The sequence below is a fragment of the Miniopterus schreibersii genome (genome assembly GCF_964146895.1).
Source record: "Miniopterus schreibersii genome assembly, chromosome: 5".
Classification (NCBI taxonomy): domain Eukaryota; kingdom Metazoa; phylum Chordata; class Mammalia; order Chiroptera; family Miniopteridae; genus Miniopterus; species Miniopterus schreibersii.
In genome coordinates, this window is record NC_138106.1 from 70,340,643 (window position 1) to 70,360,050 (window position 19,408).

General features: G+C 36.2%; 1 protein-coding gene across 2 annotated transcripts in view; it reads right to left on the reverse strand.

Annotated features, from left to right (window-relative positions):
* Positions 1-19,403, reverse strand: part of ZNF654 (zinc finger protein 654) — a 79,529-nt gene extending 60,126 nt beyond the window's left edge. The window contains exon 1 of one of the 2 annotated variants that reach the window (XM_081138081.1): positions 19,062-19,403. In XM_081138081.1, the coding sequence (XP_080994207.1) occupies positions 19,062-19,250 (189 nt within the window). In that variant the 5' untranslated portion in view covers positions 19,251-19,403. The remainder of the gene's footprint in view (positions 1-19,061) is intronic. The other variant, XM_081138082.1, reaches the window with a different exon arrangement.
* Between the last annotated feature and the right edge of the window lie 5 nt (positions 19,404-19,408).

The following is a 19,408-nucleotide window of genomic DNA, read 5'->3' on the forward strand; positions in this document are numbered from 1 at the left end:
TGGTCAGCTCAATACTCAAGTTAATATTTCTATAACATTAAGGTCTTTAATAGGTTCTGTAAATGTAGTAAGACTAAACCTTTAACAAAATGGAAAATGAAGTAACTAAGCATCTCCAAATCTTAATATTCCAATAATCTTATTATTAAAAGGAATCTTCATGATTATCTAGTCAAAACTACCAGCCATACATGGCAGGAATATCACTCCCAGAAGGCTCCAACTTCCTTTTTGAGTTCTCTGCATCCATATGGTGGTGTGAGGCAGGCAGATCTCCCATGGACTACCTGAGTATCTGCTTCACGTCCCAACTTTCCTCTGAAGTAGGTCCAAAGAAGTTAAGTTGTAGGCTCATTTTTAAAGGCTTTAGATAAATTTTGATCCCAAATTTTTCATTTGATTCCAAACTCACTAGGGAGAGTAATATATCAAGCACTTCCCTCATAAACATTAAAACTGACATATAGACAAGGGAAGCCCAAAATGTAAGCATAAGGAAATGTATCTGAACATCAAATGGAAATGTGGGGTGAACCTATCTGTTTGTGTGCCCGTAGCTAGTGGTATCCAGATGTGTGTGCATGATAGTATCTTAACTAGGGTGAACCAAGCAGAACTCTGCCTCCAACTTCAATTTAGAATGGCCTGGCCACAGATGGTATTGCAGGTATGGCTGAGGCATTGATTATATTATTGATTTTTTTAAAATGTCTTACAGTCATATAGGTTTTAAGACACTGGTAGGTGGAAATTTTTTTGTTCTGTTCCTTCTGTCTTGTTTTTCAACAATGATTCTAAGCCAGAGGATTAAATTGGAAAGTTCATCAAGTTCCACATGGTTCTTATAACACTAGTGTGTGAATGTCTAGCCTTTAAATTGTTAGTTATCAGTCCTAGATTAGCTGATCTAATTCTGTCCCTCTCTTAATTTTGTACTCAAGGAGCAGCTCTTAGATTCATGTGACTTGTTATTGCTTCTTGGCCTTTTGGCTAAGATCAAGTGTAGATTCATGTGACTTGTCCAAAGGCTTCTAGAGTCACTTTTATAATATGGTCTCAAGTAGTTTCTGAGATTGATAAAAACATAAACCTAATCAAAGCTGTAGATGTCAAGATTTTATCTGAATTCAACAAAGATGGCCAGTGGATTTTATCAAGTGAACGGATAAAGAAGGGCATATTATTATATAGGCGTAAATCAGTTTCTTATGCAGAAGAAAAACTCAATGAAATTATAGCAAATCCAAAGACCAAATGGGAACTTTAAAAGGCCTATGCCTCAAACACTAACTTTAGGTACTGGGTTTGATCAGCCTAAAATAGAACTAAACTTGTTTTAAAAAGATGATATACTTACAATTAAAATAACAGTGGGAGAGTTAAAAAAAAAAAAAAAAAAAAGGTTATGTTGAATAACACAGAAGAGAAGGGGTCCCTTAAGATAAGTTCACTCTAAGAACCTAGACTAGATAGATTTAAAAAAGAAATTTTTGTGTTCTTGAAGATGAAATTCGGGGGAGGGAAGGAGTATTTTAGTTGTTACTCATTAGGAAGGAAGGGTGACTGGTTCCAAAGCTACCTAACAGAGGAATAGAAGGTAACTGTAGGATAGAAATCTCAGAATGAACCAGAATGGAAATCTAACTATGGCAAGATGCTCTTTTAAAGAGGCTGGCTGGTGTGGCTCAGCACTTGCGCATCAACCTATGATCCAGGAGATCGAGACTCAATTCCTGATCAGGGCACATGCCAGGGTTGCAGGTTTGATCCCCAGTAGGGGTCATGCAGGAGACAGCCAATCAATAACTCTCATCATTCATGTTTCTATCTGTGTCTCTCTCTCCCTCTCCCTTCCTCTCTTTGAAATGAAGATATATTTTTTAAAAGTAATTTAAAAAAATAAACAGAAAGTCCCTAACAGCAGCAAGTGAAAAACCACACCTTGAAAACTGAGACTGCTATATAAAGTAGCAAAGTTTGTACAAATTTGAATAAAAATAAACTGGAAGATTACTTTCAAATACGTGAAGCATTTCAGGTGCATTTCAAATTACTACAGATGCTCTTTGACTTACAATGGAGTTACATCCAGTTAAATCCATTGTAAGTTGAAAATACTGTAAGTCAAAAGTGCATTTAATACGCCTAACCTACCAAACATCATAGCTTAGTCTAGCCTACCTTAAATGTGCTCAGGAACACTTATATTAACCCACCACTGGGCAAAAGCATCTATCACAGGCCTATTTTATAATAAAGTATTGAATACTTCATGTAATTTACTGAGTACTGTACTAAAAGTACACAATATCCAAAAGCACTGGCAACATAGGAGACTGTAGGGTATCAGTTGTTCACCTTGTGACCACATGACTGACTGGAAGCTGTGGCCTGCTGCCACTGCCCAGCATCACAAGAGGGCTATCTTACCACATATCACTAGCCCAGGAAAAGATCAAAATTAAAAATTCGAAGTATGGTTTCCTACTGAATGCATATTGCTCTTGCACTGTCACATAGTTTAAAAATTGTAAGTGAAACCACTGTAAGTCAGGGACTGCCTATGGTTATTACAGAGGGCAGTGTATGGTATGGTGTGGTATCACAAAGCAAAGTGCCCCAGGAACTCAAAGTTAGGCCTCTGGGTGTGAATAAGGAAATGCCCCACTGAAGAAAAAAAAAGGAGGTCAATCCTAGGTTTGATGTTAAGCTGGCAAGATTTTCTTTAGTCAGGGAGATGAGAGTAGGCAAAAGCTGCTCGCTGATGAATGCTTTTTGATGAATTCAGAATTCCCTGACTTTCATCTCTGACATTACAGGAGATCTTATATGAGATAATTGAAGAATATTAAAACGTGGGCCTAAAAGCTAAGAGAAATGAAAAGGAAGACAGGAGAGTCCAACTTAAGAATAGGCTAAAAAAAACCACCAAAAAACAAAACAAAATGTAAACAAAAAAGTTATGTTTATCTGAAATGGTGTATCAAATTGTTACTGAAAGAAATGTGACAAAAAGGAATATTTACACTGTCAAAGAAGTAGAAAGAATTATGCAAGGCCTAGAACAGTTAAAAGCAGAATTTAAAAACAAAAAAACAAAAAACTAGCACTAGCGGCAGAAGAGATATTGCCTTCAGTGGGCTCCTTCAGAGCGGACATCAGAAACATTAAAAGCAGTTTTATTTTATGTACCTGCTTATGATTATCCAAATTATATAAATATGGGGCATAACAGGAGTGATTTTAGCTCAGTAGGCCTAAAATTTTCAGGGGGAATGGCAACAACCAAGGTAGTACAGGACTGAAAAGGTTGAGGGACAGACAAGGACAGAACAATGAGGATGTGGAGACTGTGCTTTGAGCTTTATACACTAGAAGTAAGTGATATACTCTTTGCAAGAGGCAGTATAGAAGCTGGAGTACTAAACAGAATCCATACTTGTTGCAGCACAGGAGTACCAGGACAACACAGAAGAAATGGAAATTAAAACCTTTTAACACGAAGGAAATCTAAAGGAGGAAACATGAAGTAAGACATGGTGCCTGAGGCTGCCAGCCATGGAAATTTGTACACTTTTCAAGACAGAAATTCAGATACAACTTTCAAGGAAGTAGATAAATTTAGATGAAGTGCTCCCACCCCACAAAAAATATGGCAAACATAAAGTGGCACAATTAACCACTTGATGAATTTTCCCAGTAAAACTTAAGTACAAATTATAGACTTTGGCAGCTGGCACATCTTACTGGCACCCTGGTGAGGTTGAAACCAAAATTGACTTGGTAACGTTTTCTGTGCCCCCACCTTCCCTAATATCACCAAAACCTATTGCCAATAATAATGTGAGTTAACTGTACTATGTACTTAAGTTCAAGGAATTACTAGTGTTTCTAAATCTAATGGGTACTAGGCTGGGTACAGTAATAAATGTTTATCCTACTGACCTTCCTGATTCTTAAAAAAGCAAGCTACAAAACAGACTGGGGTCAAATAATTCTCCTTTAGAGGTACAAAAGAAGCCACTCCCAATCAAAGGAAAACAACCCAAGCTACAGCTCCTGGAAAATCCCCAACTATAACCATAGAGGCATGTGACAAACCCATTGGCTCTGATTAAGCAATATCCTGGGAAGGGAGGAATTTGGGAACTTAACCTCTTTGGACTCTAGATTTTAATTTCGCTTTGTGAACTTGATAACGGCAGAAATTCATTTGGTCAAATTAGATAGACTATTACTTTTATTGACATTTGGTCCCCTGCCTCCAAATTAGAACCTGAACGGACATTTTAAACTTAAAAGCTATCATAGGTAAATTAACTCTCAAACACAGAAGCAGCATCTATTTAAAAGCCTTATACTCTAAGTACTGAAGTATTTCTAAAAAAAGGAAAGAAATTTTGAGTTCTATATGTTGATCAACTTCTTCATCAGTTACCTGAAAATACACTGGTATTAAATGGGGGTGAGTATCCTCAAGATTAATAAAAATGTTCATTATGGCTAATGATTAGCAATTTCTGTTCTTTTTATTTTTTTAGAATACATTACCTCTTCAAATCTGATAGTCAAAACTCCCATTTATTTAGATCCCGTCTACCATTTACTGTTAATACTACCACCATATTCCCAGACATTTACACTGGAAACCTAATGCAATTTCATAAAATTCTTTGTACCTTGTCTCCATATTCAACCAGATGCTAATTACTTCATTTCCATATTTCTTGAAACTGTTCCTGTATCTCTTATTTTCATTGCCACTACCCAGCCAGGCCCTCAATTGCTCATTTTCTGAAATACTCCAATCACTTTCCTTTTTTGTCTAGGCTCTCATTCTTTACCTCCTTTATTCTATCTTAAAACAATTTCTTAAGATTGATGATGTCACTGCTTTGCCCTTAAACCTGGAGATCTTCCTACAAATTAAAATTCCTAAGCCAAGATCTGGACCAGTCCATTTTTTAAATCTTAATACCCACAAATACTTTTCTGAATATATGTTCTAGTCCAGTGGTTCTATAGCTTTAGAATGCATCAGAATCATCTGGAAAGCTTATGAAAAACTCAGATTGCTGGGCCCCAGCCCAAGTGTCAGATTCTACAGGTCTGGAGTGTGGCCAAGAATTTACATTGCTAATGGTGTTTAGGTGATGCTCCAGCTGTTCGGGGGAATCACACTTTAAAGAATCACAACTCTAGACAATTAACTTACCCCCATTCATAAATACACCATGCCATCTACCTTTTCACAAGTTATCTTCTCTGCTTATAATGTCCTCCTACCCACACCACTTCCTTTTCCATGCCTACATTTTAATACTGACAATTCTTTCTTTTTTTTAATATATCTTTATTGATATCAGAGAGAGAAAGGGAGAGAGAGAGAGAGAGAGAAACATCAATGATGAGAGAGTCATCGATCAGCTGCCTCCTGCACACCCCTGAATGGGGATGGAGCCCGCATGTGCCCTGACCAGGAATCGAACCGCGATCTCCTGGATCCTAGGTCAATGCTCAACCGCTGAGCCATGCCCGGCCGGGCCACACTAACAATTCTTTAAGACTCAATTCAAATGTTATCTCATCCACTAAAACTTTCCCAAATTATCTCTATTAGAAGTACTGTAATCTCTCCAAGTGAACTTTCAGAGGAATCAGTATACACTGTTTTAGTGGAACTAATCACCGATTCCCTGTTTTAGGGTTTATTTATATTTACTCATTCACTTATTCAAACCTTTTTGAGTGCTCACTATGTACCAAATACCCTGATGCTTTCAATTTTAGTTGAAGAAAAATAGGTAAAAAATATATATTAGATGGTGATAAGTACCTTGGAAAACAATACAACACAAGGTAAGGGGAAAAGAGAATGCTAGAGGTGGGATGCTACTTTATCTTCATCTATAGTGTTCAGAGAAGGCCTCCATCTCTCTTATAAAAGGACACTTGAAGAAGGTCCTAGAGCAAACCATACAGATATCCAAATGAAAGGTGTTTCTGACAGACAAACAAAAGGCACGTGCAATGGTCAAGAGGCAGGAGCATACTCATTCAAGTTGAAGGGGGGAAATAAATGCTAATGTCACTGAAAGTAAGTACTGGAGGCAGAGAGTAATAGGAGACAAGTCAAAGAGCTAGATCAGGAGCTGGATCAAAAAGTCCCGCTATCCATTTTAAGGATGTGAGCTTTGAGTCTAAGATAGAAAAGCACAGAAGGTTTAGAAGAGATCTCACTCATGTCTTTAAAAGGATCACTTTGGCTGTGTGGAAAATAAACTGAGAAAAACTGGAAGCAAGGAGATAAAATAATCCAGGGATAGATGACTGTGGTTTGGATCAAGGCCTTAACAGTAAATGCAGCAGTCAGATATGCCTTTTCTCCCTAACTAGATGATTCAGCTCCTCGAGGGCAGGGGTTTGTGATCTGTTCCACCTAAATCACCTGTAATGATTAGGACAAATTTTTTCACATAGTACATCAGATTTTTCTTTTGGGATTACCTTATACAACACTTTTATCATACTTTATCTAGATCTATGCCTAAAATAATTAAGAATAATTCACCTGATATTAAGAAAACATAAATTACACAGACACATATGCAGCATTTATAAGCACTTATTAAATAATTAGCACTTAATAGTGTTGACATTAACTTCAAAATATAAAAAAGAACAAGGAATCTCAAGAGTTAAAGGACAAAATGGCTTCAGTTAATATAGAAAGTTTTATAGAAACTATAAATAGAATACTTTCTTATTTTTTCATAAAATCAAGAGTTAAGAAGGCACTGAATAGTAAGAGTTAAGTGCCAACAACGGACATAAAAATTTCATATATATTCTAAGTTTATAAAAACAGATAACATGGTAGGAAATCAAAATAATAAGAAAGCATGAGTAAGCTTTAAGATTTTCACAATTCAGTTCTACCTATTTTTTTCTATAATGTTCACCCCTCTTAGTTTATAAGTTAGGTACACTTATAAACTAAGTAAATTTGAATAATATATGAAATCTTCCATCATTTTATTTCCCACATATAACCACTATTATCATCTTGGTGTATTTCCCTTTTCTAGCTGTGTAACTTGATGTTAGTTGTTTAACCTCTCTGAGTCTCAGATGCATCATTCATAAAATGAAGATAAAAATAGTACCTATCTCACAGTTGTTGTAAAAAATTAGAATCTAGGACAGGAGCTGACATACTTTTTCTTAAAGGGCCAGAAAGTAGCTTATGGGCCATACATTCTCCATCCCAGCTACTCAGCCCTACTGTATCCTGAAAGCAGTAATAGAAAATATAAAAATGAAGAGGTATAAGCCAATAAAATTTTATTTGCAAAAACAGCCAGCGCTATTCATATCACAATAGCTTACAGCAAAGGTCCATAATCTTTTAGTGTTTGGATTGTTGGGTTGTGTTTGTTCAGCAAGTTTTGAAATTCTTAGGAAACTCTGTTCAAAACAAAAAACAAACAAGAAACCTTAGCCCTGCTCACCAAGGAAATGCAAATATAACTTCTTGCAAATAATTTCAGAGAGTTCACAGACTTCCAGAAGTATATGAATGGCTCCTAAGGATTATCATCAAGAAATCCTGTTTCTGGAGAAGCAGCTCATTTGATTTTTCCTTACAGCACTTTCCTCCTCTAAAATCCACATGTGAGTACAGTGGGAATGGACCAGCCTAAATTCAAATTGTATAATCCTGCTACAAACACATTTTTCCACCTAATTTTTATCCTATTACATTTTCTTAGGTCATTACCTAGTCATTGAAAACATTATTTTTAAGGCTGAATAACATTTTAGTTCATAAAGGTTGAGAAATTTTAAACTATTTTAGATGTTCTGGTTGCTTTTTCATTTTCAGTTCATTCCTTTCATTAATTATAATTAATGCTAGGATGTATATAGCTTTATGCCCAAATTTATATTTCCTCAGAAATTAATGTATAAGGAAAATTACTAAGTCAAAAGGTACAAATTATTTTTAACACTTCTAATATATTTTGATAGATTATGGTCTAGAAAAGTTGTGGCAATTTTTATTCCCACCCGCTGAAAATAGATATCCATTTCACCACACTCTCATGAGCATGGAATATAAATTTTAGACTTTACTAATGAATTTCATAACCTGAGAGATCATTGGCAAGATTCTCAAAGCATGGTGAAAGGATAATAAAGTCTAAAAATGTACATCCACTGTACTCTGGATTCGTAAAATTTCCAGATTTTCAAGGTTAAATCTAAATACTATGGAGAGACTGAAACTTTAAAATTTAATCATTTAAGACAGCCATCTAAAATATATGCCAAACCCTTCTTCAAGAACACAAGATAAATAACATAAAAAACTTCTACTGGTTTGTAATTATCATAACTCTTGCATTTTAAGAATAACCATATAGTGAGCCACTGCTTCTGAGAGAAGTATGTATATCCCATTCAAGTGTGTTTTTTTTTTGGGGGGGGGGCAGTTGAGACTCACTTCTTAAGAGAACTTCTGAAAGCTGAAATTTGATTTTTTTTCCTCTCTCTCTTTTACATCCATGAACATCTTTAGCTTCTGCTGCCTTGAGTCTTTTTAAAAATCACTTCTACTCAGTCAATAACCGCTTTAGTATATGTCTAATAGATATGCACAGATGCTCCAATAGATACCAAATGCAAATTCCTAGATACAAAATGATATGTGTGTATACTGGAACAGCTAAGTACACTGGCTGGACAGTCAGGCTGGCCAGACTCCAATCTGACTATCATATCCTAGCTATGTTTACTTACTCAAGCCATTTAATCTCTCTCATCTTAGTTTCCTGATCTGTAAAATGAGAACAATGGCACATATCCTGTGGGGTAGTGGATTAAATGAGATAAAACAGGTAAAGGACTTATCACATACCTGATATGTGGAAAACAGTAAAAATATGAGTTATATACATCAATAGAGCATTCCAATAAAATAATCTTCCAGATATTAAAAACACACACACACAATGAATCACTGGGAACAGTGATTAGTGAGCATTTAGAACATTTCAGCTTTGGGGTAGCCAAAATATATACTGGTTAATTTTAGTAAACTCGTTATGAAATACATATTAATAAACTTTGTACATGATTTATTGGGACATTATATATATCCATATATATACACACATTTTTTCACAGTACACAAAGCAATGTTGTGCACCTATCTACTAATATCTACTGATAGAACCACTTATTTTTCTTCTCTATCTTTTCTCCTTTTATTTCTCTGTATTATACTATGTTTTACCAGAAAATGAGCTTGGTCAATTACAGTATACTGTTCAACCTTGAATGACTGTAACTCATCATGTTCTCCATGCCTTCTCCTACATAGATAAACACTGCTGAACAAAAGAACAGACTAGTGGTCATCCTACATTCATAATCAGCACACTCAAATGGTTTTGTAGGTCAATTCAATCCACCTATCTATGAAGCCACCATTTTATTTATTTTTATTTTTAAAGTATATCTTTATTGATTTCAGAGAGAAGAGAGGGAGAGAGAGAGAAACATCAATGATGAGAGAGCCACCAATCGGCCACCAATCGGCTGCCCCCTGCACACCTCTGAGTGGGGATCGAGCCCGCAAGCCAGGCATGTGCCCTGACCGGGAATCAAACCCCAATCACCCAATCACCCGGATCCTAGGTCAACGCTCAACCGCTGAGCCACGCCTGGCGAAGCTGAAGCTACCATTTTAGACCTCCATTCACCTTAAATCTCCACCCACACTCAGGTACTCTCAACAGATGAAATTTCCTCCTACCTCAAGGCTCCAATATAAAGCAACCCCTCCATTTGTGCTTTAACTCTTGTCCTTCTTCCCTTTTCAAAATTTTATACATTAACCCTTCTTGCTTTTGTAGATTTACCTCATCCTTTCAAATGAATTAATCAGTCTCATCAGATTTTAATGATATCAAATTCTCACCAATTTTTTTTAAATCCTCACCTCCAATTCACAACCTCTCCATCTCCCATCCATATTTTCCCTTCTCCTTTACTGTTTTTATTTCTTTGCCTCCCAGTCTTTACACTACTCCAGTCTGATTCCTGCTCCCATCACTACATCAAAACAGCTCTGCTTAAAGTCGCCAAAGAACTCCGTGTAATTCAATGGTTCAATCTCAATGGCTTTTGATGCCAGTTACCATTCACTCTATACTGAAACATTCCCTTCCCATGTCTTCTTTAACTCCACAGGTTCCTTGGTTTTCTCCAATCTTTTTTTTTTTTAAAGGTTTTTTATTGATTTCAGAAAGAGGAAGGGAGAGAGATAGAAACATCAATGATGAGAGAGTCATTGATCCGCTGCCTTCTGCATGCCCCCTACTGAGGATCCAGCCCCAAACCCAGGCATGTGCCTTGACCAGGAATCAAACCTCGATCTCCTGGATCCTAGGTCGATGCTCAACCTCTGAGCCACGCCAGCTGGGCTCTCCAACCTCTTTAATCCTTCTCAGATTTCATCTGAAGATTCAACTTTTCCTACAAGGCCATTTAAATGTGGAGTTCCTGAAGCTTCACTTCTAGGTATTCTTTTCCCACTCTGTATTATCTCTCTGTATGTGAGCTCATTCACACACATGGTTTGAAATAGCATCCACACAGCTTTGATGACAAGCCTCACTTCTAAGCTCTGGATTCTGCAGACCCAGCTTTAAGATCTCTCCTTGGATAAGGAAAGTTACCTTAAATTCGACATGTTCAAACTAAACCAAAGAATCTTAGCAGAGTTCAACTTGCCCAAGAATCCAAAAATAGACAAGTCTTTTATTGGCCTCCATTGTACATTACAGTAGTGCCCAGACTCCCTTATCCACAGTCTCATTTTCCAGAGTTTCAGTTACTCACAGTCAACTGTGGTCCAAAAATATTAAATGGAAAATTCCAGAAATAAACAATTCATAAGTTTTAAATTGCACACCATTCTAAGTAGCATGATGAAATCTTGCACAGTCCCGGGCCTTCCCACCGGTACCCGGACCATCCCTTTGTGCAGTGTATCTACCTTACTTCATCTCATCACAAAGGCATTGTATCATCTCACATCATCACAAGAAGGGTGAGGACAGTACAATAAGAATATTTTGAGAGAAAGACCACATAATTTTTATTATATTATACGGTTATAATTGTTCTATTTCATTATTATTGTTGTGAATCTCTTACTGTGCCTAATTTATAAATTAAACTTTATCAGAGGTACATATATAAAGGGAAAAAAACACAGTATATATAGGGTTTGGTACCATTCATGGTTTCAGGCATCCACTGGGGGTCTTGGAATGTATCCCCCATGGGTAAGGGGGGGGGGGCTACTCCATTGTACACCTTTTCTTTACAGAACTTATCAAAGTTATAACTGTATATGAAAACAAGAACAATGCCTGTTTGCTTACAACTACATGCCCAATGCCTTATAAAACCAAAAAGCTTCAACCCTAACATTCAACGACACCTTTTCTTACTGTTTAGATGAGTCTTTCAGCAATTTGCATATTCACCACTGCTTTGAAGTTGAGAGTACTGAGTGTCTGGTACAGAATGTTAATGCAATGGACTTTAGGGTCCTACGGAACACATTATACAGATTGACCTCCTCTGATATTTAGTTGCCACCAGTGTTCCACCATGGCTCTAAGCATATGACAATGATTGGGTCTCATCCTAGAGAGCAGATCCATTCTAAACAGAGTATACTACTAAAGTGATGAACTGATCTGTCAAAGAAACAGGGAGCCAAGAAATCAATGTAATATATATTACATGAAAACTAAAGATTATCTTAGATTTACTAGAAATTACAAAACTTAAAAATACTCTCCAATTTAGACTACTGTAATTGATTTACAACATAACTAAAATTAATATTTAGTTAAATAAATTACTTTAGATTTTAAATGACCTAATATCCTTACCATTATATATTAATATACATTTTAAATGGCATATCAATTGACCATATTTTACTGATCATATTTTATCTTTTCAAATATCTCATCAGATACATATTTTACCAAAGCTTTCTAAAACTTAATTTAAATTTCTCTTCTTTGCTTCTGTTTGTAATTGTTAAGGTTTACCATATTTTGGCGGGGAAAAAGATTTAGGGCAAGCAATAGTACAACTAGTGACTGACTTCTATTTGGCAGAACTGCAAAATGATAGTATCATTAAGAAATTTAAAAGCAGTTAACTTCATTTAAAAATATTTCGCCTCCTTTTCATCTACAAAATTAAAACTGCACAAAATTTTTTTTCAGCCAATGTAAGGGTGGTAATTAGAAAGCAATAATGGACATAAGCTAATGCAAAACTGTTTAAAAATAAGTTACTTAAGTTTAGGATCTCATTGGTTAACCTAAAAATAACCTTCTGTAGTTCATGTAACCAAAACGTATTTCAAATATTTTTAAGAAACGGTGTAGTTAAAATTTCATCATATTCAAAATAATCTCACATTTATTAACAGAAAATATGCAATCTCTGAGATAGAGAGAAAAAAATAAAATGTATTTCTGATTGTACTTTATTTTTCCTCTGATTATAAAGGCCGTGGCTTTAATCAAGAAAATACAAAAAATAAGTATAAAGACAAAAATAAAATTCAGCTATAAACAGATCACTAAGAAGTTATCCATTGTTAACAGTTTGGTATGTATCTTTTCAGACTATTTTATTTACAAAAGTGAAATTACCTGTCTCCTGTGTCTTTTCAGTAGTTACACCACAAACAGATTCCCATATGAATGAATATTCTTTATAAACACAATTGTTAGGAGGAGAATACAGGATTCCATTATATGTAACAACTCCCCTAACTTTGGTTATTGAGGTTATTTGCAATAATTTGCTATTACAAATAATATCACTGTAAAAAATTAGTGTAATTCAGTTCTGAAAGTCAACCTAAAAAATCATTAAGCAACAAGAAAGCATTTAGCTCCCCAAATATAGCCATCAAGATCTAAGGTTCATTTTGTTTTGTTTTTCCTAATTATAACAAATAAGTAAATGTCTTTCCATAGAATTTACCCTTTCACGAACACTGGAAATATACCAAATGTATCAAATTCTGAAAACAATTTACAAAAATAAAATTTTAACTTGTAATCTAGTAATAAAAATAATTTCAACAAAAGGAACACATATACTCATGTAATGAAATTATTTCTAGCTCAAAATATTCATTACAGAGTAAATCAGGAAGTAGGATGCTCTTTTTTCAAAAGTAAATAAATCACTATAAGTTAATTTCAATACTTTTCATTATCTTTCTATGTACCATTCTTTATTGAGCTAAAACACTAATTTGAGACTTCTAGTTAATTGTGGCAGATTGAACACACACTTACTTCTGCTCCTACTCAAAAACTCCAATAAAATAACAGTAAAAATTATTTTTGTTTTAAAAGATCTAAACCCATTAAGGAGGAAAACAATGAAAAAGGAGAGATGACAGACAACATTTAGGTAGCTATTATTTAAGAAAGGAGGGAGGGAGTTCAGGAACAAGCTGATTTGTGCTGAACTCCAGAAAAATTTCAGATATCTGAAACAGCAGACTTCTAAAAGTGGAGGTAAAAGTAGAGTCAAAAACAGAAAGGTCAGTTGAACATCTCTTCCAGATCCCCTTCCCTATTAGATCAATGGAAACTATTCTCTGGGGAAGCTGAACTCATAATGGGGCAGAAAAAGAAGGGGTTGGAGGGAAGGAAAGGGAATATAGAGAACACGGGGTAAAACCAAAGTGTACATACTGACGGGTGGTAAAGCAGTCTTCACCTCCTCCATCAACTAGACTAACTGATCATATCTACAACTAGGAAAAAAATTATTTATAACCACAGAGGTAAATATCATAAGAGCTAAGTAGTTGCAATTAATTGCCTCTGGGGAATATGTGGGAAAGGAATGGAACAGTGTATGAACTGCTATTTTTTACTATAAGCTGTGGGGAGGGGGAACTGTTTGTCTCTACAATATCCATTCTTGTTTTCTTCCTTCCTTCCTTACTAACAGAATCATAGACGTTTTTATCAGGGGAAAAAATACAAAAAAAATTCTCTAACATTCTTCGCAGATGGGGATAGCTACTAAGATTTAGAACAAGATGTTTTTGGCTTACCCCCAAAAAGCCCTGATGTGCTACTTGGAACACAGATGTGATGGCTGGAACTCCAGCAACTGTTCTGGATCATGAGACAAACTTGAGATAAGAAGACAAGGATGACTGATAAGAAAGAAAGAGTAAAAGATGGTACAATGAGGATAAAGCCACCATAAAATCCCCATACTATCTATTCAAGACTTTTCACATGAGTAAAAAGTCATGTTTAAGCTACTTAAAACAGGTCTCTACTAGCAGCAAAATGCAGTTCCTAATACGTTAAGTCTTATAGGACTTTTTAAACTAAGTATACATAAAACATTTATAAAAATTAAAAGTAAATTTAAAATAATTCCAATTAATAGCAAGAATTGTTTTAAATGAACTTAATTTGTTCCAGAAGGCTGTTCAAGAAGCGATTTGTTCGAAAACCAAATCCTTTTTTCTCGTTAGAAATAATGTAAATTAAATTAACCCATTCCAGACCTCCAAATTATTCTGTTTTAACCTTTCTCAAGTGCCTGTGATGGTTGTTTCATGAGCACTTTCACACATTAGCAACATCAGCACTCTTGATGGGCCCCTTTATGTTTTAAAATTGTGCTAATAATCTATTTCGCAAAGCCATACTCCGTGGCCAGATCAGACACACGAACACCTCTATCATACTTTATAATTATTTCTTTTTTAAGCTCTATCGTTGTCCTTACAACTTTCCTTTTCACTTTGTTGCTATCCCTAACCTTCTTAGGACCAGTGGTGACTTATATTTAATAATAATAAGCATCAACAAAAGCAAAAAACCACAAAAATATTCACAGCACAATTTCCTTAGATGTTAACAAAACGAGGTTTAGCAGTAAACTGACTCATACTCGTGCATTCTCTCTTTTGTCTGTCACCTGAGAGACGCCTGACTGATCATACAGGTAGAATGAAAGGGTTGTCAGGTCGAGAACCGAAGTTTTGTTCAACAACCGAGACATTTTTTTCTGTGAACTTGGTCAAGACCTGAACTGTTCTAGTTGGGAGACATATAAGAACCAAGGTTCGACTGTATGTTCAACAACATCCCTGTCTTCTACCCACTAGATGCCAGTAGCAAGCTATCTCAACTAGGACAATCAAAAATATCTCCAGACACTGCCAAATGTCCCCTACAGGAAACATAATCTCTGAGAAAATGTAGCTGCTATTGCAAATCATTTAGTGCTTTATCAAAAGCATTTAACTTTTCTGGTTAAATAACAGAACTTTAGAATTGTAACATTTCTAAATATCCTCTAATGTTTATTGTGGGATACAAACAATAAGTGACCTACAGATTAGATTATCTCTAAAAGTCCCTCTTAAACCTTCAAAGGATTTCACATGAGAAATATTAACAGCCTCTGTCTATTTAAGCCTATCTGCATGCTAGGTATAGTACTGAACACTTCATGGTCATTCTCTCATTTTATACTCATGACATCCACAGGGGATGACTATTAACCCCATTTTAGTATGAAACAATGTTTAAGTCTTTTAATCAACATATCAAAGTGTTTCCAGAAATACTTATCATTCACTGTAGTCATTCTAGCACTGAACTGAAACGAAAGTACCTTAACTTGCTTAGTTTACAATCAATTTATAATCAAAACATTTCAATATATCTAGCAAAAAAATAAGTTTAATTATTACAGTCTTCAAGAATAGGGGAAATGTTCACAGCAACTAACAATCAGAGAATTAATAATCAGACTGTTTCTTGAAATATTTTGAACACTATGGCCTAATGAAAGAATACTTTTAAATTTTTTCATCCATGATTCCCTGAGTACATCCAGTAACTATTTTTCTCCTTTGCACAACTTGCCATAAACAATTCACTTTATAATTATTTGAGAATTTATTTGTAATTTTAATCTGCCTTTCAGTAGAAATTGAAGTCTGGGTTCAAATCCCAGTTGGTCCACCTACCAGAACTGAAGACCAGTTAACTTGTTCAGGCCTTAATTTCAACTATAAAACCTGCATAACAGAGCCTATCTGAAGGCCTTAAGAGTGAGTATTAGTAGGCCCTCAATAAAAATTAATTTCCCCTTCCTTTCATCCTCAAAGTAAATTAAATGTCAGTTAAGAGCCAATTCTATTTAAGCATTTGTTGAGAGTATACTAATAAGAATCAAGGGAGGATGTGATAGGGGCAGTTAGTGGACATTACACCATGTAACTATCTGGAAATCAACACTTAAAATCTCCCAAATCCATCATCACAAAAATCAGCTTAAGCCTAAGGGATTATTCCCTTAGTTTGAAATTGTAAAATCTGGTATTGTTTCTCAAATAGGGAAATATACCCTCAAATGCATTGAATGGATGCATAATTTATCACTTATATTATCTATTGTCTTCTGGTTTTTTTTTTCCCTTGTGGTGAAAGACACAAGAACCTCTCTTGAAGCCTTCCTTCCTTTCTCCCTTCACCCAAACAACCAGCTGCCAAGAAATTTTTATTCAGATTTCTTTCTAAAAGGAGGAAGATAAATTGGAGCCTTTCTTTTCAGTGCACAAGATTGTGTGTATAAGCCATATATTTCATTAACTGTCACCCACCCAAGTGCCTATTATCCGTTTTATGGATTACTCACAATTAAGTCATTTACTAATGAGTGCAAGTTACTTAATATTACCTTACCCTTAGTAAATATTAGGAAACCAAATGTTAAAAAGAAGAAAAAAAAATATTTGGGAATTAGATTACATAATCCACTTGTTCCCTTACTGTCAAATAGAACTATATTGTGAGAATTTATTAATCAATGCATAAAATTCAACAATACAGGTAATCTTTTATTCTATCTTAAACTTTTAATACAATAAAGAACTTCACAAAGCTCACCTGTAGAGTGGAATCAGAACAGGATCCCTAAGAACAGATCTATTGCTAACCTAGAGTATTATAAAATATGTAATGAGGTTTCACACAGAAGTTGGTAGCATAAAAGTATGTTAGTATAACTTAACTCATAATTTAGCAATGTAAAAATAAAAGTTTGTTAAGTTCTTCCAGTTTAGTTTTATTTCCTTGTATACTTAGGTGGTAGTGGAGTTTTTTTTAAATAGCTAACTTCATAAAATAATTTACTGTCACTGTTCAGACACTATTTAGCCTATTTCAAAGGCTAAATTTATTTATCTGTTCTTAAAACTGATTTCAAGAAATAGAATAAGAGTAGTTAAAGGTTCTCCAAAAATGTTCTGGCCCTCAAATAAAATTTCAATGCCATTTCAGCAATTAAGGGTTATATGATTAAGTAAATTAAAACTAAAGGTAACCAAAACCAACTTGCTCATTAATGATATCAAAAGCAAACCACAGGAAAAAATAAAACAAGAAGACTTTCGGCCTATGAATAAATTAAAAAGATCAATTATAACCTAATTTTCAGAAGTTTAAAATTCCTATAGATACAAAGCTACCAATAACATGGTTTCTAGATGGAAAACATAGTTAGAAAACAAGTATTGTAAAGACACTGAACCTCTAAATCCAGTGAATGCCAATATCAAAATAAATAAGCAAAAAATACATTTTCAAGAAAGTCACTAGAGAGCAATGCTAAAGAAAAAACACACACCCTTTATACCAAGACAATTTCCACCTTCAAGCCAACTTATTTATGGTGAGAAGGAATGAAATAAAAAACAAAAGACAATTTAAAGTATTTAAAAACTTACCTGAAATTTTCAACTCCATCCTTTTCCTTCCAATGCTTGGAAAGGCATAAAAATCAAATTTCAGCAAAGATGATGCTTACTTCCTGTTAACTTTAGTGAAATAACTAACTGAATTAAAACTGAAAGGGTCAAAACCCTTTATATATTCTCTAATTTAATTACTATCCCTACTTGACAGAAGAAGAAACTAAGGGACGGCGAGTTAAGTAACTTGTCCAAGGTAACAACTAGGAAGTGGTACAGACATGATTTGAACTCTATACATCGAAGATAATAAATTTTTAAAAAGCGGGGTGAGAAAAAGAGTAAAACTTTCTTCCAAAACAGTTTGCAAAACAAGACCGTTATGAATGAGAACAAAATGTTTATAAATATATGTAGATGTGAATGTAAATTACACAACTTTTACCCCGAGACAAGTACTTTGGTGCTATAATATTTAATTATGGTCAAAAGCCTTAAAGTAAATCAAATCGTAGTGACAGTCGACCAAGTAAATAATTTGCTGTCACTGTTCGGTCGAGGAAAGGGGGTAAGAAAAGTAAAGATGACAATCACACTGTCTTAACCCCACCTCCAGAGAAGTAACTAAATCACTGTGGGTCAGCGCCTAAACCAACAGAATTGGCCCAGTGGGGTCTCGCGAAGGGATGACAGGAGACCCTAGCAAAGGGGGAGGGGTGGCGATGACAGGCGGGGGAGCGGTAGAGACAAGGCATGCCTCCGATCTCCGAAAAAGGGGAGACTACGGGGGACAAGGGGCGGAGAAGGGGAGGCAGGAAATGTTGCCAGAGATTCCAAATGAAGTGAGAAGGAACTGGGTAGGAAACACAAGAAGGCGGGACCCTCGGGCAGAAAGGGGTCTGTCTGGGGAAGGGGAGGCATGTCAGTACTACAGAGCCTTCCTGCCAGCTGACCCTCCTCTCCAGCCCCCCTGCCCCCGACAAACTCTCACTTTCTCAGCAACCCTAAACCCGCGGGTCACCCCCGTCCCGCTCCCCGCCCCCCACCCAAGCCGGATAGGTGGAGGGGGGAGCTTCACCCTCGCTCTCCTTGTTGGGCTGGCGGAGGAAACACCGGACAGAGCCCTGATTCGAGGACTAGAAGGCCTGGAGACGCAGGGAGGCCCAGAACCCGGGTGACAAGTCCGAGCGGCCGACAGACGCCTCACCTGACAGAAGCGTCGGCAGTAATCCCGACTGCTGATCCCGACGACGCCGCCACCGCAGCTGCTGCCGCCAGTGCCGTCGTTGCCGTCGCCCGCAACTCTAAGCCCCGCAGGGCCTGGAGGGGACTCCACAATGGCCACGAGCTCTTCTCCGAGGCGTTCGGCCTCTTGGTCGCTCTCTTCTTCCGCCATGAGGCTCTCGCCGCCCAGCGCGTACCAGCCCCTACGCCGCCGCCGCCGCTGTAGCAGCCTGGGCTAACCTCCTCCTCCTCCTCTAGTTCCCTCCCCCTTCTCTCCGCCCCAGGCCCACTGAGGCCTCTCGTCTGGGGCTCTACTTCCGGCTCCGCCCA